Source organism: Oncorhynchus keta, chromosome 26 (assembly GCF_023373465.1).
Source record: "Oncorhynchus keta strain PuntledgeMale-10-30-2019 chromosome 26, Oket_V2, whole genome shotgun sequence".
Taxonomy (NCBI): domain Eukaryota; kingdom Metazoa; phylum Chordata; class Actinopteri; order Salmoniformes; family Salmonidae; genus Oncorhynchus; species Oncorhynchus keta.
Window position 1 is genome coordinate 12,141,865 of NC_068446.1, and position 25,624 is coordinate 12,167,488.

Sequence of the window (25,624 nt, forward strand, 5' to 3'; positions counted from 1 at the left end):
CATCACTGCTCTAGAGGAGATCTGCATGGAGGAATGGGCCAAAATACCAGCAAGTGTGAAAACCTTATGAAGACTTACAGAAAACATTTGACCTCTGTCATTGCCAACAAAGGGTATATAACAAAGTATTGAGATAAACTTTTGTTATTGACCAAATACTTATTTTTCACCATAATTTGCAAATAAATTCATAAAAAAAATCCTACAATGTGATATTCTGGATTTTCATAGTCATAGTTGAAGTGTACCTATGATGAAAATTACAGGCCTCTCTTCTTTTTAAGTGGGAGAACTTGTACAATTGGTGGCTGACTAAATACTTTTTTGCCCCACTGTTTGTGACTTGTAATCACATAAATATCACAATTTCAATCTGAATTTGATTAATCGTGCAGTCCTATAATCTAACGTTGTGTTGTGCCCGCCATCGGTTGAGACAATATGCTCTTGAATACAGGGTGAGTGTCATGTTTTGCCTAACAAAAGTACTAACATTTGAAAAAAAAATGTACATTTCAACTGGTACCACAAAGTTGGTTGGAGGTCCACACATCAGAGAATGTTGACTTGAAATGTTTTAAATTATAGTCAATCTTCCATAGGAAACCTATTGAAATCATAGAAATATAGGTAACTTAATGGTCATGTCTATTCAATTAATATTTCGACAGTGGGTGGACCAGCAGTTTGTGGTAATAATAAGTTGAATTCTTATATCGAATTCACATTTTAATGGTGTACCAGTGGTCTGAATAGATTGAATAACATTTCTTAGAATGGACCTATGATTAAAATGACACCCACCCTGTATTCAAGAGCATCTCAACCGATGGCAGGCACAACATAAAAACCTGAATTTACACGTTTTAGATAATTGTTGAAGGTTTAAAAAGTATCCCTTTTATTTTAATGATAACCTCAAATGCTTATTTTTTCTAGGGATGACGACATGGATGTCTCATTGTATGGTGGGTTATGCACAATACAATGAGCACCTTTAAATGCTGAAAATTGTGGCATTCAGGTCCAAAAAGTCACTTTCTGACCACTTCTTCTATGGGCAAACACGTACGGAAAGTTGTTTAAATCAAAAGGGATGCTGTCAAAAGGAATTGAATTCACCTTATGGTTTCATGGATTCACCTTAATATGCTCCTGAACTATGGCACATTTTTGGGATTAAAGATCCAAGTCACAGAATCTGCAGTTTAAGAAGTAGGCCTATATAATCCAAGGTTGAGCTAAAGGTTTAGCCTACAGTCTTTGACTAAACTGAAGAATAAATACCTACTCTGGGTTGGTCTAATCTGAGTCTGTTAAACCAGCTCTCAATAGAATAGTTTAAAGCTAACTCATTTCAGATAATCTCTTCAGTTTGCACAAAATGTCTGGAAACAATAAAATGCTGCAAATGGACAAAAATATGCAGGTCCGATGCATGACCAATAAGGTTTGAGGAAACCACACCTTTAACATTTTGAGACATAAATTCAAGGAATGCTTATAACAAGAGAAAGGTTGTGTGAAGGGTGTGGTGAAGAGGCGACTATTTTCAAGAGTGAGGAGGTGGGTAAAATGCTCTTGGAACCTCTTCAGACTTAGTACAATGTTTGTAAAAAATACAATTGGCTTCACATATTACTCAAATGTAGGAGGTAGCGCACAAACTCGCCCGACAGTTGCCCCCTTGAAGCAGGACAATGTAAACAGAACTGTTTCACTGAGCCAACACTCAGTCTAAATGGTAACAGCAGAGCAATATTCTTGAAACTGCTGAAATGTACAGACATTTTCCTAATATGAGACTTGTTTTACTGAGTTTTATCTGAAATTGCAGGAACAGACAGTTACATTATTTGTCGCAGCAGCCACCAACGGCACTGAGCCACAAAACTATCAAAGCCCATCCAACACCAATTGATTTATTTTTATGTAGATCATACAAATAGGATGTTTTTTTATTTGTAACATTGTGTGATGATTTCAGGGGTGGCGCCATAGGTTCCAGAGTGCTGGGAGGAAATGTTTTTTTTACAACCCAGTTTGTACTGATCTGGTGAATGAATTACATTTTATTTTCGTGTCAAATTGCCTATTGGCAACCCATCTCTTATGGGATTAATTCACACAAACATTACAATAATTCACTGTGGTAATTCTTCTTCCGGTGTTCTCCGCAGCACGCATCGCATAAAGAGTGAAAAAATGTAAAGGTACAAATCAATACATAATAGTAAATAAGGTTATCCAAACAATAATTATATCCCAAGAGCAGTAAAATAATATATTTCACTGAAAGAATAAAAGTTTTGTTTTCGAAATGATAGTTTCCGGATTTGACCATATTAATGACCTAAGGCTCGTATTTCTGTGTGTTTATTATATTCTAATTAAGTCTATGATTTGATAGAGCAGTCTGACGGAGCGGTGGCAGGCAGCAGCAGGCTCGTAAGCATTCATTCAAACAGCACTTTCCTGCATTTGCCAGCAGCTCTTCGCTGTGCTTCAAGCATTGTGCTGTTTATGACTTCAAGCCTATCAACTCCTGAGATTAGGCTGGCAATACTATAGTGCCTATAAGAACATCCAATAGTCAAAGGTATATGAAATACAAATGTTAGAGAGAGAATAGTCATATAATTCCTATAATAACTACAACCTAAAACTTCTTAACTGGGAATATTGAAGACTCATGTTAAAAGGAACCACCAGCTTTCATATGTTCTGAGCAAGGAACTTAAACGTTAGCTTTCTTACATGGCACATATTGCACTTTTACTTTCTTCCCCAACACTGTTTTTGCATTATTTAAAACAAATTGAACACGTTTCATTATTTATTTGAGACTAAATTGATTTTATTTATGTATTATATTAAGTTAAAATAAGTGTTCATTGAGGATTGTTGTAATAGTCTTCATTACAAATATATATATATATATATATATATATATATATATATATAAATTAATGGCTGATTAATCGGTATCTGCTTTTTTTGGTCCTCCAATAAATCAGTATTTGCTTTGAAAAATCATAATCGGTCGACCTCTAGTTCTGATAGTACGAACTAACCATGACTGACCAAGCAGACTCAGACCAGCTCCATAATGCTGTCTCCCTGCAAGGAGCCACCATTGGAAAACACGAGGAGCTACTGCAATGTCTTTACAGAGAGACTCCATACCCTGGCAGAACACCATGACCAGGCTTTCGATACATTGCTGGAGCAATTCCGATTCCCTACTGGGCAGCGGGTCACACCAGTAATCTCCCAGCCTACCCCAGTGTCATAAAAACCCTGCTTACCTCCTCCGAAGCGCTACGCTGGAGAATATGGAACCTGCCGGGCTTCTCTAGCCCAGTGTTCCCTCGCCTTCGGGCTGCAGCCCTTTTCATTCCCCTCAGACTGCTCAAGGATAGAGTACATCATAACACTGACGTCCGGGAGGGCACTCGCCAGGGATACGGCGGTGTGGGAGCAAGAGTCCGCCGTCTGCCTCAGTCTTGAGGAGTTTGTGACGGATGTTCGGAAAGGTGTTCGATTCTCTGTTGTCCGGGAGAGAGAGGCTGCTCGTAAGCTGCTCCAGCTATGTCAAGAATCCCGTAGTGTGGCAGACTATACGGTGGATTTTAGCACATTGGTGGCTGAGAGTGCCTGGAAGCATTGTTCGAAATGTTCCTTCACGGATTATCGAAGGTGATCAAAGACGAGCTCGCAGCCCGGGAGCTGCCCACAGACTTTGACTCCCTCACATAGCCTTGACCATGCGGATCGATGGGTGGCTTAGAGAATGTAGCAGGGAGTCTGTGCCCTGTCGCGAGTGTCAGGGAACCACAGCGAGGCAATCCAATTTATGTTGATTAAGTCTCTTCAGGTTTCTGTGGTAAAGGGGATTCCCTTGGCTCCAGCAATACAATCCCCTCAAAGACTGAACTGCTGGTGCCATTATGAGCTGGAGCCCGTTCTGCCACGGCCATTGTCTGAAGTCCGCACAGCCTGCCCCGGGATATCTTCCTGTGGGCTTGGAGGTTGCCCCGGACCCCTCCGCCATAACCGCGGAGTACCAGGAACTGGATACTGGAAGGGGACGAGTGGAAGACTACCTCCAACACAGCCAGCGGCCACTACAAATACCTGTTTGTTCCATTTGAACATGTTGAACCGGTTAATTTGTCTACCTCGATAACATCCTCGTTTCTCCCACTCAGACAAAAAACACATGCTCCACGTTCAACAGGCCCTCCACAGCCTCCTGGAGAACCAGCTTTTAGTAAAAGCAGAGTGGGGGCTGTCCTGTCCCAGCGTTCTGCCATGGACCTCAAATTACATGCCTGCGCCTCCTCCCATCGCCTCAACGCCATGGAGAGGAACTACGATGTGGGGAATCGTGAGCTTCTCACGGTGAAGATGGCGTTGGAGGAGTGGAGACACTGGTTGGAGGGGTCGGGAACATCCGTTCATTGTGTGGACGGGCCACAAGAACCTGGAATATCTTCACACCGCCAAGTGGCTCAATTTCAGGCAAGCTATGTGGGCCCTGCTTTTCACCCAGTTTAACTTCCCACCTCGTCACCATCCTTCCCCCCTCGTCACCATCCTTCCCCCCTCGTCACCATCCTTCCCCCTCGTCACCATCCTTCCCCCTCGTCACCATCCTTCCCACCTCGTCACCATCCTTCCCCCCTCGTCACCATCCTTCCCACCTCGTCACCATCCTTCCCACCTCGTGTCTGGCGACGGCACTCAGCTGGGGAATAGAGAAGTAAGTCAGTGAGACGCAGTGTTCCCAGTGGGGCGGTTCGGCTGGGAAACATCTGGCCCAGATAACCAGATGTTTGTACATGACGCTGTCCGCTCCTAGGTCCTGGAGCGGGCCCACTCCTTCAGGCTGCCAACAGGCTCTCGCCTTTCGAGTGTTCCCTGGAGTATCAGCCCCCACTCTTCCCGGAGGAAGAGGTCGGCATAGCCTCGGCCCAGATGTTTGTCCTCCGCTGTTGCCATACCTGGAAGAGAGCCCGGTTGGCTCTTCTCAAGACCATCTCCAGGTATCGACGACAAGCAAACCGCTACCGGACCCCGGGATCGTCTCGGGCAGAGGGTTTTGGCTGTCCACTCATGACCTGCCCCTCTGAGTGGAGTCCCGCAAATTTTCCCTATTTTAAAAATCGGACCTTTCCCCATCTCCAAGATCATTAGTCCCTCTGCTGTTCAGCGTCGGTTGCACCGTATCATCCCACTTTTCATGTGTCACAGATTAAACCTATCTCACAGCCCTTTGTCTCCTGTAACGTAGCACCCGAAGTTTTAATATAAACCAAATGTTATCATATTCTCCAAGAACACAAATAAAATGGGAATATTTGTTTCTATAAATACAAAGCTTAGGCTATTAAAAACATGACATTTCTTTCCCCTTGGTCCAGATGAGATCAGAGTGCATAGACTTCTCTAGGCTACCTGAAGCTGTGGTCGATATCAGTAGGCTACAGTTGATCAGACTGAAGCACAGACTAATTGTGCACCTTCACAAATCATTAAGCATTTATTTTGTGTGGCAGGTATGGGCTTACACATAAAACAGCTCATTGCAACTCCACAGTGAATTCACTTACACCCCTGTTTACATGATATTGATAAAAAAAATGTCTGATTTGTTGTAATGTTGTACGGTAGGCCTACTGTACTTTTATATTCGTATAAGAGAGGGTTAATTGTTGTTGTTTTTTTAAAGCTAACGTGACTTGATGAACACATCCCATTTGTCTTGCAGCTAAAATGTAATGAGTGTAGACTACAGAGGACAAAATATACCTTTTAAATTGTCTGCACCTGCTTGTGAATTGTTGCATTATTCAAGGGTGCAATGTGGTTTGGTTACCTTATTCAATAGTGTAATATGTTTTAGAAGAGAAGTTTGTGGTTTACTGGCTTGGCTTACTGTGATATGTACAGTCAATTTGAGTTATGGACCAAGAATGTCACGTTGCCAACCACAAAGGAAGGCAAGGCAAGAATCAGAATTGCTTCTCCACTCTTCAGACTCTCCTTCATATCTCAGAGGGAATAGGGCCATGTGGGGGAAAGAAAGGGGTGAGTAGCCTATTGAGTAACTTGAAAGAAATCGGGCCTAGCATGTGTAAAGTTCTTAGATAGCCTAATTTTCCAACATTCACCCTGTGTATTTATGAGGAATAAATAAGCAAAGAACTTGAGTTAACTACCAGAATAACAGGAACAGCGACTAAATTGGGGAACAGTAGGGAAGGAGAGATCAAGGAGAACACAACGTTCCAGAGGGAGAAGAGAGGAAAAGCCTAACTGTACAAATCATCAGAGGGATGGATGGGAAGAGGACAAGAGTTGGAGGTGGGACAGAGGTGGGAGGGGCTGGGGTGAATAAGGGTGAGTCAAGTCAACATCTTAGTGTGTGACTGTGACCATTTCAAATAGAGGCAGTCCTTGCCATTTCAGTTTAGACGCTGGACTAAGGTAATGCGTGTGCCATTTGAGTTTTCCAACTTTTCAATCTGGACTAATAGGATGTGATTTTGTGATCTCAGACAGCAGTCTATTCCAAATCAATCTTATACTAACCCCACAACACCACTAGCAGTCGTGTAACCTCTTCAGGTCTTGTTTCTGTTGTTTATCATATTTGAAAACGGGGCAAGGTACCCTAAATGCCATGCGGTGCCCCCTTATGAAAAAAATATTGCAGTCAGAGCACAGTAAACTGAAGTACAATGCATTTTTTTTTACTGCAAATACCACAGTCGACTGCTGTTACTGCACTTTTTTGTAAGGGCCAGCTTTACATGAAACAGGCTGCAAGCAAGACACTGTCTAGTATTCTTAAAGACTGCATTTTCCCTTACAGAAAAAGATTGCAGGTTTGAAACTGCAGTAAAAGTGCAGTAACTGCAGCCGACTGAGGTATTTCTATTGCAGTAAAAAAAATGTATATTGGACACAGTATTTGCAGCATACTGCAGTTATACTGCACTCGGACTGCAATCTTTTTTTGTAAGGGTTAATGTGCACACGGTGTGTGTGTGTATTTTGAGTGAGTGAGAAAGATTGTTCTGCTCTATCATGACAGTGGTTATGAAAAATGGCAGTGTCATGCACAATATCTGTATAATGTATGGGCGTGTATGTGTGCGCTATGACAGACAATGCACTCGGAATAAACCAGGCCTCAAATTAGAAAAACTGGATTAGCAACATTTGTCTATTATTCCAACTAACCTATACATTAATATCACTAAACAAGGTAGGCGCAAACATATGATCGACTACTATGCTGCGAGTGGCGACCAATTCTAATCGACCCAGTAGTTCAACCGGTTGGTTTAGCTACTGAAACGTTCTCTCAACAGCGATACAACACAACTATCCATCCAGCCCTGCTACATTTCGCCCTATGCGACTGCCTGATAAATGTAATATCACAAAAACTGTGCAAAATTAACCCTGGTGGCCCATCGAGATAAATCAGCTACTCTGCTTATGTTCTGGTACGGATGACGTGAACAGCAGTGACAGTCTCCCATGAGTAGCGGCCTAGTAGTATGCTACGAGTCTGACACACAACACATCATCACGGTCTACCGTGTATAACCACCAAGCACAGTAGTAGACAGCGCAAATGGAAAAGGGATGTGGTTCAGCAGCAACTGTACCCGCGAATGACCTATCCATAGTTATAACCCCTCTCTCCTTACCATTGAGCTAGCTGTTTCACTTTACACCACTACATTTCAGGGTACACTTGAAAACACATGTCTGTTGATCAAATGTCGTCCACCATGCAAATGTTTATAATAACATGGCACGTTGAAAAGCCAATTAATGATGGAAAAAGACACTTACAATTCCGTATGTCCGAAATGAACACCGCTAATCCGCGCATCCCATCTCCCTTCGACACAGCCGGCATTTTTGCTGGTTTCTGTCCTCACTCCGGCCTTTCCCGTAAAAAATTGAATTGTCGATGGTCAGCTATCAAACGTCAGCTGGCGTTTAGGTGTTACAGTGAAGGGTGTGTTAGCTTGTTTCCTAGATAGTTAGCCAGCTAACCAACTTTTAACCGTTTATGTTCCTTGGCGTTTTACCAAAGATAGCAGGTTTGTAATAGCTTGCTAGCAATGTAGATTAGCTAGTTTGGATGACAGTGCCGTTGATCAATTCACCAAACGAGCAGTATGGTTACTCCAAGTGTATCCGTGTTAACTAGCCGACGTTTCCGCTGGCTAGCAAATTCATTCAAACCTTCTCTTCGTTCACAACCAGATGACGGCTAAAGTACACGCAGTTGTAACTAACTACATCTACCCGCTAAAATATATTAACGTTGTATATCCAGATATCAGAGAAAAAGGACAATGCCAAAAAAATGCCACTCAGTCTGATCTCTGACTCTGTCAGTGAGTCACGCACGCAAGCTAGCTAAACAGCTAACGTTAGCTGGCTAGCTAGCTATATCAAATCTTGGAAAACATCACCAGTTGACCGTGATCAGTCAGCATACCATCGTATTTCCACAATGTATCTATTCCAATAATGACGTATGTCCGATGGCTAAACGAAGGCAATTCGATGTCGTCAATAATTTATGTCAATTCACTACTCGGTAGCCTTGGACAAGGCTCGTGACAGCACAAGCAGCGCGACCACGAGACGTGTTCGTTTTGCGCAGACTCTGGCGCTTATTTTTCCTTCATCTTGTACTCACCAGTGTGTTGTGAACATCATTCGCGTAAGCAACAATAGCGGAATCCGCGGTTCGCCTTCAAAATAACAGTTCCCCATTGAAACTGACGCAAACAGATACAAATTGTGTAATCATGCTACAATTGGACTAGATAATGCAAAACAAGGTGGGAATGTTGTAATATAACTTCAACAAAAGACAATTATTAGTTAATTTGACTCAAAAAAGTTTACACAAATATTAGCATCTTAGCTCTTAAACCACTGAAATGAGCAACATTAATCTCACCAGTTAGCCAGTATATTGACAATTCATATTACACTGTGCAGCCTAACCTATGGATTGTACACCCACAAAATGGGGTATCACCATAGTGCCCTCTAAGCTCACCACAAAGCTCATGGTCCTGGGACTGAACTCCTCCCAAGAGGACTTCCTGACGGGCCGTCCCCAGGTGGTGAAGGTAGGCAACATTACCTCCACCACACTGACCCATAACACGGGACCCCACAAGGATGCATCCTCAGTCCCCCCCCCCCAGTACTCCCTATATACCCACAACTGCATAGCCTCACAGTTCCAACTCCATCATCAAGTTCGCTGATGACATAATGTTAGTAGGCCTGAATACTACCAGTGACAAGGCAGCCTACAGAGAGAACGTAGGCACTCTGACGGTGTGATGCCTGGCAAACAACATCTCACTCAACATCAGCAAAACAAAGGAGCTGATTGTGGTCTTCAGAAGGAACCAAGCTGGGCACACCTCCATCCTCATCAATGAAGCAGCCTGGAGATGGTCAAAAACATCACGTTCCTCAACTTACAAATCTCAGAGGAACTGAAATGGTCAAACCAGAAGGACACCATGGTTAAGAAGGCGCGACAGTGTAGTCACGCCTTATTTTTTTTTTATTCCACCTTTATTTAACCAGGTAGGCTAGTTGAGAACAAGTTCTCATTTGCAACTGCGACCTGGCCAAGATAAAGCATAGCAGTGTGAACAGACAACACAGAGTTACACATGGAGTAAACAATTAGCAAGTCAATAACACAGTAGAAAAAATGGGCAGTCTATATACAATGTGTGCAAAAGGCATGAGGAGGTAGGCGAATAATAGAATTTTGCAGATTAACACTGGAGTGATAAATGATCAGATGGTCATTTACAGGTAGAGATATTGGTGTGCAAAAGAGCAGAAAAGTAAATAAATAAAAACAGTATAAAAACAGTATGGGAATGAGGTAGGTGAAAATGGGTGAGCTATTTACCTATAGACTATGTACAGCTGCAGCGATCGGTTAGCTGCTCGGATAGCTGATGTTTGAAGTTGGTGAGGGAGATAAAAGTCTCCAACTTCAGCGATTTTTGCAATTCGTTCCAGTCACAGGCAGCAGAGTACTGGAACGAAAGGCGGCCAAATGAGGTGTTGGCTTTAGGGATGATCAGTGAGATACACCTGCTGGAGCGCGTGCTACGGATGGGTGTTGCCATCGTGACCAGTGAACTGAGATAAGGCGGAGCTTTACCTAGCATGGACTTGTAGATGACCTGGAGCCAGTGGGTCTGGCGACGAATATGTAGCGAGGGCCAGCCGACTAGAGCATACAAGTCGCAGTGGTGGGTGGTATAAGGTGCTTTAGTGACAAAACGGATGGCACTGTGATAGACTGCATCCAGTTTGCTGAGTAGAGTGTTGGAAGCCATTTTGTAGATGACATCGCCGAAGTCGAGGATCGGTAGGATAGTCAGTTTTACTAGGGTAAGCTTGGCAGCGTGAGTGAAGGAGGCTTTGTTGCGGAATAGAAAGCCGACACTTGATTTGATTTTTGATTGGAGATGTTTGATGTGAGTCTGGAAGGAGAGTTTGCAGTCTAGCCAGACACCTAGGTACTTATAGATGTCCACATATTCAAGGTCGGAACCATCCAGGGTGGTGATGCTAGTCGGGCATGCGGGTGCAGGCAGCGATCGGTTGAAAAGCATGCATTTGGTTTTACTCGCGTTTAAGAGCAGTTGGAGGCCACGGAAGGAGTGCTGTATGGCACTGAAGCTCGTTTGGAGGTTTGATAGCACAGTGTCCAATGACGGGCCGAAAGTATATAGAATGGTGTCGTCTGCGTAGAGGTGGATCAGGGAATCGCCCGCAGCAAGAGCAACATCATTGATATATACAGAGAAAAGAGTCGGCCCGAGAATTGAACCCTGTGGCACCCCCATAGAGACTGCCAGAGGACCGGACAGCATGCCCTCCGATTTGACACACTGAACTCTGTCTGCAAAGTAATTCGTGAACCAGGCAAGGCAGTCATCCGAAAAACCGAGGCTGTTGAGTCTGCCGATAAGAATATGGTGATTGACAGAGTTGAAAGCCTTGGCGAGGTCGATGAAGACGGCTGCACAGTACTGTCTTTTATCGATGGCGGTTATGATGTCGTTTAGTACCTTGAGTGTGGCTGAGGTGCACCCGTGACCGGCTCGGAAACCAGATTGCACAGCGGAGAAGGTACGGTGGGATTCGAGATGGTCAGTGACCTGTTTGTTGACTTGGCTTTCGAAGACCTTAGATAGGCAGGGCAGGATGGGATATAGGTCTATAGCAGTTTGGGTCCAGGGTGTCTCCCCCTTTGAAGAGGGGGATGACTGCGGCAGCTTTCCAATCCTTGGGTATGGCAGTATAGTAGCATAAACTGTGAGACTGGCCAATAGCTTCTACCCCTTTTTTTTAACTAGGCAAGTCAGTTAAGAACAAATTCTTATTTTCAACAATGACAGCCTAGGAACAGTGGGTTAACTGCCTATTCAGGGGCAGAACGACAGATTTGTACCGTGTTAGCTCAGGGGTTTGAACTTGCAACCTTCCGGTTACTAGTCCAACACTCTAACCACTAGGCTACACCCAGACCATCAGGCTGCTGAATAGTTACCAACTGCTCCCCATGTCCCCCAGACTTAATACCCCTGCGACCCTGTGCATCTGACTAATAAACTCACGTAATCTAATCTATCAGCCTATTCAGTGACACACACAGAACACAAATGTGTAGAGTTTATACAAACATTAGCATCTTAGCTCTTATCGCAGGAATTTGAATGTGGGAAATCAACTTTTCAGTCAGTCTATGGTGTGTATTTGGACATTCATACTGCACTGTACAGCCTAAACCAGTGGTCACCATCCTGGTCGATCTTCAAGGCATTCCTCGTCGATCACCAAACATTTCTGTAGAAAAGACAATGATAAAGGCTTGCCTTTTTGTATTTTTGTGTTGCACTGTTGGCGGTCAGTGCACTTGATTCAGAAGCCCTGCGCACCGGGTAGGCAAAGTGTTCCCATTATTTAACCATTTAATTTGTCTGAAAATACTAACTCTGGCTGCCTGGAGGACCGGGAGATCTGTGGCTAAATCGAGTGTATCAACTGCTGGCCAATCTGGATAGATCAAATCACAGTGCCTACAACTTCCATGATCTTATGGCCACAGCAAGGTTTTAACTTTTTAAACAATGACCAGAGGGAGACTGTAAAGAATACAGCAAGAGCTCCTGTTTTTACGAGTGAGTTCATGTTTAAGTATTTATTCAGCACTGCTTTTATTCAGCACTATTACAAAACATAAAATGCTCATCTCCCTACTTCCACTCGAGCTGCAGCTGCATTGAATGAGTAGCCAAGTGTATCAATAGCCCTGCGTTTTTATTATTATTAGCAGCTCGTCGTGTCCATTTTAAAATTGAAGAATATTTCACTTTCTTTGGTCATAGGAACAACATCAATTTGTACATGAGGCAGATGCAGAGCCAGAGCGACTTGAGTTTCGCCATGAGGAAAAAAACGGTGTCCCCTCTCTCTGGTCAGTCTCACCTGAGGAAAGGAAGGAGAGAGCAGGGACCATGTCTCTCTCCCTCAGCTAAGATTTATGGTTCAACTGGGAACTCGGAAACAAACAAGGTCGAACCATGATGTCAGTAATCTTCAGGTCGGAAAGTCAGAGCTCGAGAAAAAGGCCAGAGTTCCCAACTTGGGAATTCCGAGTTTGATGATGATCGGAGATCATTTTGTCCAGAGTTCCCCAGTTGTCTTGAACACTCAGAAGTCTGAGATTTCCCAGTTCCGAGTTCCCAGTTGTTTTGAATGCGGCATAATGCCATGTTCAAAACAACTGGGAACTTGGAAATCTTAGACTTCAGAGCGATCAAGACAACTGGGAACTCAGAGAAAAACAAGATCGAACTGGGAAAAATTGCTTTAAACAGTCATCCAAGACACAAATATTTGTGTAAACTCTACATAGTTGTGTTCTGTTGCTGTCACCTAGTTGCACTATCTGTAACTTAGGCTGTACAGTCCAATATGAATGTTAAACAGACATAATAGGCTGTAAAGTGAGCTGATTTCCCACAGTTAATGTTCCCCAATAAGAGCTAAGATGCTAATACTTGTGTAAACTCTTAAACTCTTAACAGTTGTGTTCTGTGGGTGTCACCGAGTAGACCATTTCATAGGTGCACAATCCATAGGTTAGGCTGTACAGCTCAATATGAATGTCCAATACACACAATAGACTGACTGGAAAGGTGATTTCCCACAATCAAAATCCTGCAATAAGAGCTAAGATTCTAATATATGTGTAAACTCTACATAGTTGTTTTCTGTGGGTGTCACTGAGTAGGCTGATACATCATTTCATAGGTGCACAAGTTATAGGTTAGGCTGTAATGTGTATATAAGTATGTCCCCAATGCAATTCTGAATTGCAATTATTTATATAACAACATTCCAACCTTTTTTGTTGCATTATCTAGACCAATTGTGTCATGATGATACTATTTTTATCTCTTTGAATCCATTTCATTCAAGGTCTTTTAATTTGATGGCGAACAGCCGATTTCACTATTGTTTCTCACACTAATGTTGTTCACGACACACACACCTCAGCTCAAAACACAAAAACTGATTGGTGGAATGTTGACTATTTATCTCAAAGTTGGACCCTTGGGTGAAACAAAATCTGCCGTATTTAATCAGTTTAAGTGCATATTATTTTAATGACAAAGATTTGAAAGAGATAATACAATTGTTTTATAAAAGGAGACTTTTTAACTCAAGTAAGTTGGTTTCTTGCCCCCCCTCCCCTCCATGCAAATGTGGCATGCAGTCAGCTCAATGTTACTAGCTAGTACTACTGCTAAGCCTCATCAATAATGTCTGCTCTGCACTTTCTGCAAATACTAAACAAATGAAGCGCTTGACCAAATTGAAACTAAAGCCTAATATTGAGCATACCATTGAAACCCTGTTTTAAAAAACAAACATATTTATAAACCACTTTTAAGGTGAAAAACATTGATTTGATGATGCACCATGGTCAGGTTAATTATCTATTTTTGTGAGTGGTATCATCCTCTGGGAAAGGTGGTGGTCAATATTTTCCATCTTTCATATGAGACCTCCAATTGAAAATCTGTTCTGACTCTTTTATGGACAGTTTTCCAGAGCATTGCTGGACTTAAAAGCCCTTGACACCCCTGATACCATATTTGCTTCATTGTCCCTAGCTTGTTGGCTCCACTGCAACGCTTTCCTGTTCAAATAAAGGTGCATAAGAACATCTGCAATTGCAAGTGGGGTTCCCGAGTGGCGCAACGGCCTAAAGTATTGCCTCTCAATGCTAGAAGCGTCACTACAGACCCTTGTTAGATTCCAGGCTGTATCACAAATGGCCGTGATTGGGAGTTCCATAGAGCGGCACATACTTGGCCCAGCATCGTCTGGGTTAGAGTTTGGCTGGGGTAGGCCGTCATTGTAAATAAGAATTTGTTCTTAAGTGTCTTGCCTAGTTAAATAAATAAATAAAAATTGCCATTGTAATATTCACTGCTGGGATAAAGCCTACAGCCTTGGTATATCCCACAAGCTCTAAGTATACTTAGTCATATAGTTAGTTGTTGATGAGCACTACTTACATTTTGTTTGTTTGATAGATTGCGCAAAAATCTTAATCCAATAATCTTTCATTAGTCAGAAGTGCAGCAGTTTTAACCAAATGCAATCATAGCTGGCATGGCATGCAAACCATTACAGACTACAAAGGGAAGCACAGTCAAGAGCTTCCCAGTGACACGAGCCTACAGGACAAGCTAAACTACTTCTATGCTGACTTCGAGGCAAATAACACTGAAACATGCATGAGAGCACCAGCTGTACCGGAAGACTATGTGATCACGCTCTCCGCAGCCGATGTGAGCAAGACCTTTAGACAGGTCAACATTCACAAGGCCACAGGGCCAGATGGATTACCAGGACGTGTACTGCGAGCATGCGCTGACCAACTAGCAAGTGTCTTCACTGACATTTTCAACCTCTCCCTGTCCGAGTCTGTAATATCAACATGTTTTAAGCAGACCACCATAGTGCCTGTGCCCAAGAACACAAAGTTAACCTGCCTAAATGACTACCGACCCGTAGCACTCACGTCTGCAGCCATTAAGTGCGCTGTTCTGTGAAGGGAGTCAGACACAGTGTTGTACGACATCTTCAATTTCTTGGCAATTTTGCATGGAATAGCCTTAATTTCTCATAACAAGAATAGCCTGACCAGTTTCAGAAGAAAGTTATTTGTTTCTGGCCATTTTGAGCCTGTAATCGTACCCACAAATGCTGATGTTCCTGATACTCAACTAGTCTAAAAAAGGCCCGTTTTATTGCTTTAATCAGAACAACAGATTTCAGCTGTGCTAACATAATTGCAAAAGGGTTTTCTAATGATCAGTTAGCCTTTTTAAAATTATAAACTTGGATTAGGTAGCACAACGTGCCATTTGAACACAGGAGTGATGGTTGCTGATAATGGGCCTCTGTACACCTATGTAGATATTCCATCTAAAAATCAGGCGTTTACAGCTGCAATAGTAATTTAAAACATGAACAATGTCTACACTGTATTTCGGATCAATTTGATGTTACTTTAATGGAATTTGTTATAGCTTTTCTTTCAAAAACAAGGACCTTTCTAAAGTGAACCCATTCTTTTGAACGGTAGTATGTGTTTGTAAGTCGCTCTGGATAAGAGCGTCTGCTAAATGACTTAAATGTAAATGTAAATTAAGTGCTTTGAAAGGCTGGTCATGGCTCACATCAACACCATCATTCCAGAAACCCTAAACCCACTCCAATTTGGAACACCTATGTGAGAATGCTATTCATTGTCTACAGCTCAGCGTTCAACACCATAGTACCCTCAAAGCTCATCAATAAGCTAAGGACCCTGGGACTAAACACCTCCCTCTGCAACTGGATCCTGGACTTCTTGACGGGCCGTCGCCAAGTAGTAAGGGTAAGTAACAACACATCCGCCACGCTGATCCTCAACAAGGGTCCCCTCAGGGGTGTGCGTGCTCAGCCCCCTCCTGTACTCCCTGTTCACTCATGATTGCACAGCCAGGCATGTCTCCAACACCATCATTAAAGTTGACGATGACACAACGATGACAATAACGAGACAGCCTATAGGGAGGTCAGAGACCTGGCCGTGTGGCGCCAGGACAACAACCTCTCCCTCAGCGTGATCAAGACAAAGGAGATGATTGTGGATTACAGAAAAAAGAGGACCGAGCACGCCCCCATTCTCATCAACAGGGCTGCAGTGGAGCAGGTTGAGAGCTTCTAGTTCCTTGGTGTCCACATTAACAACAAACTAACATGGTCCAAGCACACTATGACAGTCGTGAAGAGGGCAAAACAAAACCGATTCCCCCCCAGGAGACTGATATGGTATGGGTCCTCAGATCCTCAAAATGTTCTACAGCTGCACCATCGAGAGCATGGTTGCATCACTGTCTGGTATGGCAACTGCTCGGCCGCAAGGCACTACAGAGGGTAGTGCGAATGGCTCAGTACATCACTGGGGCCAAGCTTCCTGCCACCCAGGACCTCTATACCAGGCGGTGTCAGAGGAAGGCCCTAAAAATGTTCAAAGACTCCAGCCACCCTAGTCATAGACTGTTCTTGCTGCTACCACACGGCAAGCGGTACCGGAGTGCCAAGTCTAGGTCCAAGAGGCTTCTAAACAACTTCTACCCCAAGCCATAAGACTCCTGAAAATCTAGTCACATTCCCCCCCCCCTTCTCCATACCACTGCCACTCTCTGTTGTCATCTATGCATAGTCACTTTAATTAACTCTACCTACATGTACATACTGCCTCAACTAACAGACTCTGTACCAGCACCCCCCTGTATATATATATATTTTACCGCTCATCTTTAAATACTTGTTGCTTGTACCTGTTATTCTTATCCGTATTTCTTGAAACTGCACTGTAGGTTAGGGGCTCGTAAGTAAGCATTTCACTGTAAGGTCTACTACACCTGTTGTATTCGCCGCATGTGACTAGTACAATTTGATTTGATTTGATTCGAGGTGAAATTGTGAACCAATGATAAATCTTTATGCAAAACTGGGGCTGTCGTTTGGGAGGTGCCTGCAATACGGATCCAATTACGAACTGTATTTTGCGTCAAAGGGTGGGGGCTCAAAGCTGTGCGTTTTAATACCACTATGAGTCTGCGTCCAGGACCACACGGAATTGAAATGGCGGAGACAACAGATAGAATGGAGGTAAGCGCAGCGGTGTGGTCGAATACACTTTAAAACATATAATTTGTTTCCGTAGGTTAAAATATAAGTATTTTTACTAAGCAAAGGTAACTAACTATATGTCCAATGGCACCGTAGGCCGCGGAGCCTGCTAGTTCAGAGAACACACGCACTTCACTATCAAAGCATCCATTTTAGCCAGGCACCATATAACGTAGGCTCATTCATTTGTCGCCACGTTTGCTAGTACAGCAAACTCTTACTGTGTATACGCGGTTGTCATGTAATTATAGTTACTGAATTATGAATGCAATTGGGTAATTGATTAGTAATGATAGATTATATATGTTGTGATCTAATCATTATCAAGCCATCGCTAGCTCGTGCTTCGGGGAGAGCCCGCATGGGTGCCAGGTTGGTAATGCTAACTAGCATTTCACAAGGCACATCTGGCACTGTGCCGGCATTTGATTTATGTAGTCCAAATGCCGTTTTAATCCAAGCAAGTGTCGATAACTAAATCAATTTAATAATTCTTAGACATTGTTGTAAGCTCTAAGTTGTGCTACTTACGTTAACCTAACCGGCAGCCCGGGAAGATTTAGACGCCACTATTTTAGCTAGATAACTATCTTCCTTGAATAAGGCATGGCACATTTTCATGAGGGGAGCTCGCAAGAAACGTTCTTATGTTCAGCGCGCACCATTCGGTTAACTAATGGTTTTCTACGTTTATTTGCTGTCCCAACTTCACATCTGTCAGTGAAGGCCTAAATCACCATGTGCTTTCTCTCTCCCTTTGTGCTCGGAGAAAAGGAACGCTTCATGCTCTACACTGAACTTGGGCTTAACTACAACTATGTGAATTTAACACCGCACTCCCGTACTCCCAAATGTAACTAAAAAGTTGGAAGTATTGTCCTATGAACATGAAATGTTACAAGTTTTTAGCTACTTAAAGAAATGAACACACACTTCACATTTTATCAGCATGTTCTGCCTGGCTGTAAATGGTTTGGATGGAGAACCTTCATACATGTTCATTGTTGCCCGTCTGGTGCTGGTTGTGATTGTTATCTCTTTTGGTGAGATTTCTCAGGGGGAGAGCTCGGCCAAGCCAGCAGCAGAAGACATGACTTCTAAGGACTATTACTTTGACTCATACGCCCACTTCGGTATCCATGAGGTAGGTATATTTGGAAAAAATGGTAGTTGTCATACATTTACAGTTGAAGTCAGCAGTTTACATACACCAAGGTTGGAGTCATTAACTCGTCTTTCAGCCACTCCACAAATGTCTTGTTTTAACCGCAAGTCGGTTAGGACATCTACTATGTGCATGACACAAGTCATTTTTCCAACAGCTGTTAACAGATTAATTTACTGTATCACAATTCTAGTTCATTCTTGGGAGCAATTTCCAAATGCCTGAAGGTACCACGTTCATCTGTACAAACAATAGTACGCAAATATAAAAGTATCTATCTCCACAGTAAAACCAGGCCTACATTGACATAACCTGAAAGGTCGCTCAGCAAGGAAGAAGCCACTGCTCCAAAACCGCCATGAAAAAGCCAGACTACGGGTTGCAACTGCACATGGGGACAAAGATTGTACTTTTTGGAGAAATGTCCTCTGGTCTGATGAAACAAAAATTGAGCTTTTTGGCCATAATGACCATTGTTATGCTTTGAGGAAAGAGGGGAGCCTTGCAAGCCGCGGAACAACATCCCAACCGTGAAGCACGGGGGTAGCGGCTTCATGTGGGGGTGCTTTGCTGCAGGAGGGACTGGTGTACTTCACAAAATAGATGGCATCCTAGGGAAGGAAATTTGTATGTGTCTTGAGATGTTGCTTCAATACAACAGTCAGGAAGTCATAGCTTGGTCTCAAATGGGTATTCTAAATTGAAAATGACTCCAAGCATACTTCCAAAGTTGTGGCAAAATGGCTTAAGGACATCAAAGTCAAGGTATTGGAGTGGCCATCACACAGCCCTGACCTCAATCCTATGGAACATTTGTGGGCAGAACTGAAAAAGCGTGTGCGAGCAAGGAGGCCTACAAACCTGACTCGGTTACACCAGCTCTGTCAGGAGGAATGGGCCAATATTCACCCAACTTATTGTGGGAAGCTTGTGGAAGGCTACCTGACACGTTTGACCCAAGTTAAACAATGTAAAAGCAATGCTACCAACCAAATACTAATTGAGTGTGAATTTGTGCCCCACTGGGAATGTGATGAAAGAAACTAAAGCTGGAATAAATCACTCTCCTATTATTGACATTTCACATTCTTAAGATGAAGTGGTGATTCTAACTGACCTAAAACAGGGATTTTTTTTTACTAGTATTAAATGTCAGGAATTGTGAAACTGAGTTGAAATGTTTTTGGCTAAGGTGTATGTAAACTGCCGACTTCAAATGTAAATGTTTATTTGGTGAGAATTGGTACCACAACCAAAATGGTTGAAATGTGGAGACTCCTGTCACACTGCCTTATACTGAATTGTGGTCAGCATACCTGTACCAAAATACAATGGGGCTAATAATAGTCTTCGATGGGTAGTACATTTGTCAAATGTTCGGTCATGTATACATCCCAGTTGGCGTGACTCACCTCGGTAAGTGTTGCCCTAACTAATGTTCCTCATGTCGTGCTCTGTAGGAGATGCTGAAAGATGAGGTGCGCACCCTGACCTACCGGAACTCAATGTTTCACAACAAGCACCTGTTCAAGGACAAGGTGGTGTTGGACGTGGGCAGTGGGACTGGAATCCTCTGCATGTTTGCAGCCAAAGCTGGTGCCAAGAAGGTCATAGGTGTAAGTATCCCCACCTTGTTTGCATATGGAGAAGAGACTCATACACACACCTCATTTACTGCCATGCATTGTCAATAGTCTGTAGTACGTTTAGAACTTGTGATACAGCTTACCATTCTATATGCTATGTGTGACATGTCCCCATTGTCATACCATATTGTGTAAGGCACACCTGTTCTTAATCTATCACAGATGGGACTGCTTTGCATCTAGCCCTGTTTTATTTGCTTAATCATAATGAACATAGAAAGCCCACAAATTCCAAGTGGACATCAATTCCCTTGATTAAAGGATACCATGGTTCTGGTTAGTTGTCATTACTTGAGACACCCAAAGGCCTGCTGTCTAACCCTCGCTTCTGTGCTTTCAGATTGAGTGCAGCAGTATTTCTGACTATGCCGTGAAGATCGTCAAGGCCAACAAAATGGACCACAGTAAGTCAGTACTTTTCCCCTGCCACTTCAGTTTTCAGTCGCACCTATCCTTCAATGCTTCAACCTGGCTTGAAACAATGTGGCTATTTAGTTGTAACTCCTTCTCCTTCAGTTGTGACCATCATCAAGGGGAAAGTGGAGGAGGTGGACCTTCCTGTAGAGGGAGTGGACATCATCATCTCCGAGTGGATGGGGTACTGCCTCTTCTACGAGTCCATGCTAAACACTGTCATCTATGCCAGGGACAAGTGGCTGGTATGTTCCTGTCCGTATATTTAATTAGTACATGATGGAATAGACTTAAATGCTTGTTTGAATGTCTTAATTGCCATCTTTCCCTATACTGAAATTTTCGGGGACAAGTGTTAAACTGTTTGGCCATATACCAAGGCTTTTAGGAGATTCAGTTCCTGACTTGCTGTGGAATTGGCCATAAAGTAAAACTCATTCCAGTGGATCTCGCCAGTGCCATGCTGGGGTGACTTATTGGGAACATTTCAGCTTTTGCACTGGTGTAAACTCAAATGTTGTCCATACCATGGACAAGTGTTTGTCCTGTAACAATATTCAATCTGATCAAATTACGCAATTGTGAAGTGTTTTAGATTAGTGTTAGACTTTGTCTGGAGTTGGCTTCCCTCTTTTGGGGGCTCAACTCCCCTTGCAGACTGATTGCATGCATACCACCAGGAGTCATTGTGCCATGATTCCACACAGCTGCAACAAAATGTCAGGCCTCTGAATAGCCTGCTAATCTGTCATTCCTAAGTGTATTAACCTGCCATGCTCTTTTTCCCTCTCCCTTTCTGTCTCCCAGAAACCAGAGGGCCTGATTTTCCCAGACAGGGCTACCCTGTATGTCACAGCCATTGAGGACAGGCAGTACAAGGACTATAAAATCCACTGTGAGAATTCCTCTAAATTTTGGGGTAATGTAGTTGGTGTGATTTGGCCAGCGTTGTACCCATGTTTTTGTTTGGAGAGGAGCTAGTCAGGGGACTTTGAGTGTCAGATTGGATTCTGTGGTCAAGGATTGTCATGGCCCTTATTGAACAGATTCAGCTAACTCTCAAGGTGGAGTCTGTCATTGGAGCCAAAAGCTACTTTTACTGACTGTCATCAGCAATTTGGGAAATAACATTTACTTGTTCTGTTTGTATTAAGATAACTTTATTTGTCAATTACATGCAAGGTCCAACCAAAATGTAACTCCCTTTTAACCTAACCCCTCCGAAAGATGCGTGCACGTGTTTTGGAGAGTTGCAATGAGATTCCGCACTGGGTGCCTGGGGAGTTAAGTGCCTTGCGCAATGGTGTCTGATTTGATACCAGCAATCCCTACTGCTAGGCTACCTGCCACCCCTGTAATAGTTAGCCATAATGCTGATCTAGCTAGCTAACTATTCTGGACTTTGAAGTGTGCATTTCTAGACCTAGCAAAGCTTTCCTTTTCCTTCAAAGAGCAATGCCTGGATGACAATTTAATAAAGTTACTTTCTAAACTCGCCGTCTGCCCAGTTGTGGTGGTAACCCCCTATTTCTTCTCTGTAACAGGGTGGGAGAACGTGTACGGCTTCGATATGTCCTGCATCAAGGAGGTGGCCATCAAGGAGCCCCTGGTGGACGTGGTGGACCCCAAACAGCTGGTCAGCAGCGCCTGCCTCATCAAGGTGAGTCAATCACACTCAGCAGCCTCCCCAATATAGTTCTGTGACTTTGCATTGGCACCATATCTCCAGTTCTTCTCACCAGTTCAAACAGGATTTTGCCTTGTCATCTGAGTCTCCCACTCCCTACATTGTCCCCAGGAGGTGGACATCTACACGGTGAAGATCGACGACCTGTCCTTCACCTCGCCCTTCTGCCTGCAGGTGAAGAGGAACGATTACATTCACGCCCTCGTCACCTACTTCAACATCGAGTTCACTCGCTGTCACAAGAGGACGGGCTTCTCCACCAGTGAGTGTTTGCCCCCCCGTAAACAGTCTGCACTACAATAATAGACTTGTTCACTGAATCCTCGTCAATTTAAGTCTATGGTAAATGATAGCACACAAGTAGTCTTTAATAATTGAGAGAATACATTTGACTCTTAAGGGCTATATTTTTTTTCTGTTACGTGAAGTCATATTAGACCTGTTTCTCCTCTTCCCAGGTCCAGAGTCCCCCTACACCCACTGGAAGCAGACTGTATTCTACCTTGATGACTATTTGACTGTGAAGACTGGAGAGGAGATTTTCGGCAACATCAACATGAAGCCCAATGTCAAAAACAACGTAAGTTTTAGTCTCCGAGCCCACCCTTTTTTTTTGCCTTCCGTTGGTTTAACGGTCTTATAAGGCTGTTTACGCTTTTCCTGGGTATAATTTTCCAAAACTAGAATATATTAATCTTCTGTGGTTTTAAAGCTGGGAGTTTATCCAGTGCCCACTCTTTTAACCTGTTTCTGTATGTTTTGCTTGCAGAGGGACCTTGACTTCACAGTTGACATAGACTTCAAGGGTCAGCTCTGTGAGGTGTCCAAGACCTCAGAGTACAGAATGCGTTAGGTGCCCCCTTCTCCCACACCTTGTGTTTTGTGAAAGGGGTAGTGCTGAAGGAAGAGCAGCGGGGTCCGTGTGTGTCTGTATGATCACTTAATTCTCATCCTCCAAAACTAGTACTCTTAAGCAATATTTGAAATATTCTGTTTTGCTTTCTTGTAATGTTTAATCAGATGCTCTGAGGTTTAAAACAACCAGTGGAAAGACATGGCGACTCATTGTGCAATAGTCACTGAAATGTTTTTTTTTTTACATGTTCTTATGTCTCTACGTTCTGCTTGATCTTAGCCTGTGCTTAAACTCGAAGCGTACACACACGCTGACCCCCTCACCTGCCTGTACATAGTGTTATTGTTCAGTTATTTTGGCCTTTTTTCTCTTTTATTTTTTTTTGCAGTCCTGGATCTTGTTGACTTGGCAGAACCCCCCCCATTTTCATAAGAAGTGCCTCCTGTGACTGGTTTCTGTCCCCCCCGCCAGCCAATTAGATTGTCTATTGGGGGGATGCAACTCAGCCATTGGTGTATTTAAAAATTCAGATTGAGAGTAATTGGAGGAAATCCAATTACAATTGTAGCTGTGATATGACATGGGGCCTTCCTTAAGATGAGCTGAGTGGCCCCATGGATCATCATGTCTGATTGGGTAGGTCTGTGCTGATCTTGCACAAGACTGACCGTAAAGCGGTTTGTTCTCATCCAGCAGGTGGGGGTGATGTAGTCTAACCATGAATCAGTTATAATTTTCCCGTCTTTCAGATTAGTCTTTGCTGAACCTGTTCTAGCAATCAGAATTTATAAGAACCCCCTACTAAGAAAAGCAAACAAGTTTGTTTTGATTAGAGGGGTTTAGCCCTGTGTACCTTAGAGCTAGACCTGGATGGCTGGTTTATTGGGACCACAGCAAAGCGTCCACTCTTCCCAGTGCAGGAGTAAACGAGATTCCTCTACCCTGTTGTCGTCATCGCCTGGATTCCGTAGCATTGGTTTAGCCGAACCCAGGGTCCCTTGTTTGCCCTCTAGCGCAAAGTGCAGCACTTAAATCTGAACCGTGTGCCAATATAGCCAGGCCGTCAGCCAGAAGTGGCAGATGTCTACCTCTGAGATTGGTTATTACTAGTTGGCTATGCAGGGTGGAGATGGGTCAGACCGGACTGTTTCATGTTATGTCTGTTTTGGCCTTGCTGCTTCATGCGGCTTGAGTGCGGACCCAACATACTTTTACATTTTATTTATCTTTTTTTTTTTTTTAATAAAGTGAAATGGGAAAATATGTCTAATTTTATTTTTTACTTCTGTTCATAATATTTGTATTGGCTCATGTCTTTATGGCAATTGGAATAGAGTTGGCTCTGAAGAAACCATTCATAAATAGAGGACACATGGCCAGTGTTGCTTAAACCTGTAAGGATTTGTGTACTCCCTTATTAAACTACTTGGCTTATCAGAGTCCATATGTCATCAACAGTGGGGACTGTTTGAAAATAAATTGGGTCAGGTTTATGTTAACATGCAACAGTCTTAAGCAGTGGGTTTCTTGACAATCTGCTATACTAAACAAATGCAACAATTTTACTGGGTTACAGATCGTGGAAGGTAATCGGTCAATTTAAATAAATGTTAGGCCTTAATCTATGGATTTCACGTGACTGGGCAGGGGTGCAGCAATGGGTGGGCCTGGGAGTGCACAAATCAACCCACTGGCCAATAGTTATGAGCCCCCCCACACACACTATTTACACTTAGCTCAAAGTATAAGTGTGCAAGCACTTAAACGGAGGCCTACAGATGTTCAGAAATTCAGCAAGATGTTGAGGCCTTAATTAGACTCTTTTAAGGTACCACACAGACTGAGCTTACCATTTGAAGTATTTTGGATAGAGGTTGACGGATCATGATTTTTCAACGCCGATACCGATTAATTGGCTGACTTTTAAAATGTATTTGTAATAACAATTACAACAATACTGAATGAACACTTATTTTCACTTAAGTCAATTTAGACTTGAATAAACAATGAAACATGTTTGGTTTAAATAAGGCAAAAACAAAGTTTTGGAGAAAAGTGAAAGTGCAATATGTAAGAAAGCTGACGTTTAAGTTCCTTGCTCAGAACACATGAAAGCTGGTGGTTCCTTTTATAACATGAGTCTTCAATATTCCCAGGTAGAAGGTTTTAGGTTGTAGTAGTTATAGGACTATTTATCTCTATACCATTTTGTATTTCATATACCTTTGCTGTTTATTCTCAGTGTAACTGTATAGCTCCTACCTAGGCTCGAAACAGGAACACAACAGCCACCCTCGAAGCAGCGTTACCCATGCAGAGGAAGGGGGACAACTACTAGTCTCCGAGCGAGTGATGTTTGAAACGCTATTAGCTCGCACCCCGCTAACTAGCTAGCCATTTCACATCACATCGTTACACCAGCCTAATCTCGGGAGTTGATAGGCTTGAAGTCATAAACAGCGCGATGTTGACGTACTACGAAGAGCTGCTGGCGAAAC

General features: G+C 43.1%; 2 protein-coding genes across 8 annotated transcripts in view; one reads left to right on the forward strand and one right to left on the reverse strand.

The window, feature by feature from the left end:
- Positions 1 to 25,624, reverse strand: part of LOC118358644 (AP-2 complex subunit alpha-2-like) — a 77,573-nt gene that overhangs the window by 50,992 nt on the left and 957 nt on the right. For 3 of the 4 annotated variants that reach the window (XM_052480253.1, XM_052480252.1, XM_052480251.1), the window contains exon 1: positions 7,876 to 8,710. The exons of the other annotated variant lie outside the window; for it this stretch is intronic. In XM_052480253.1, the coding sequence (XP_052336213.1) occupies positions 7,876 to 7,942 (67 nt within the window). In that variant the 5' untranslated portion in view covers positions 7,943 to 8,710. Of the gene's footprint in view, positions 1 to 7,875; positions 8,711 to 25,624 lie in introns of those variants that run through there. 4 annotated transcript variants of the gene reach the window in all.
- LOC118358956 (protein arginine N-methyltransferase 1-like) lies at positions 17,214 to 24,389 on the forward strand. 4 transcript variants are annotated; one of them, XM_035737001.2, is made up of 10 exons: positions 17,214 to 17,337; positions 18,407 to 18,502; positions 19,984 to 20,139; positions 20,510 to 20,573; positions 20,686 to 20,828; positions 21,391 to 21,502; positions 22,128 to 22,243; positions 22,382 to 22,532; positions 22,729 to 22,850; positions 23,040 to 24,389. In XM_035737001.2, exons 1-10 carry the CDS (start codon positions 17,278 to 17,280, stop codon positions 23,121 to 23,123), a joined length of 1,104 nt encoding a protein of 367 aa, XP_035592894.1. In that variant the 5' UTR covers positions 17,214 to 17,277; the 3' UTR covers positions 23,124 to 24,389. The 4 variants fall into 4 exon arrangements, with proteins under 4 accessions (XP_035592894.1, XP_035592895.1, XP_035592897.1 ...); XM_035737002.2 differs by having other exon boundaries at positions 17,225 to 17,337; positions 18,416 to 18,502; XM_035737004.2 differs by having other exon boundaries at positions 17,227 to 17,337; positions 18,416 to 18,502; positions 21,391 to 21,478.

What these genes read in the sequence shown, in the direction of transcription:
- LOC118358956 (XM_035737001.2), top strand. Translation starts at nt 17,278, where the DNA reads ATGAGTCTGCGTCCAGGACCACACGGAATTGAAATGGCGGAGACAACA. An exon ending in GTGCCAAGAAGGTCATAGGT is followed by an intron (nt 20,140 to 20,509) that starts GTAAGTATCCCC and finishes CTGTGCTTTCAG; the next exon opens with ATTGAGTGCAGCAGTATTTC. An exon ending in GGCCAACAAAATGGACCACA is followed by an intron (nt 20,574 to 20,685) that starts GTAAGTCAGTAC and finishes CTTCTCCTTCAG; the next exon opens with TTGTGACCATCATCAAGGGG.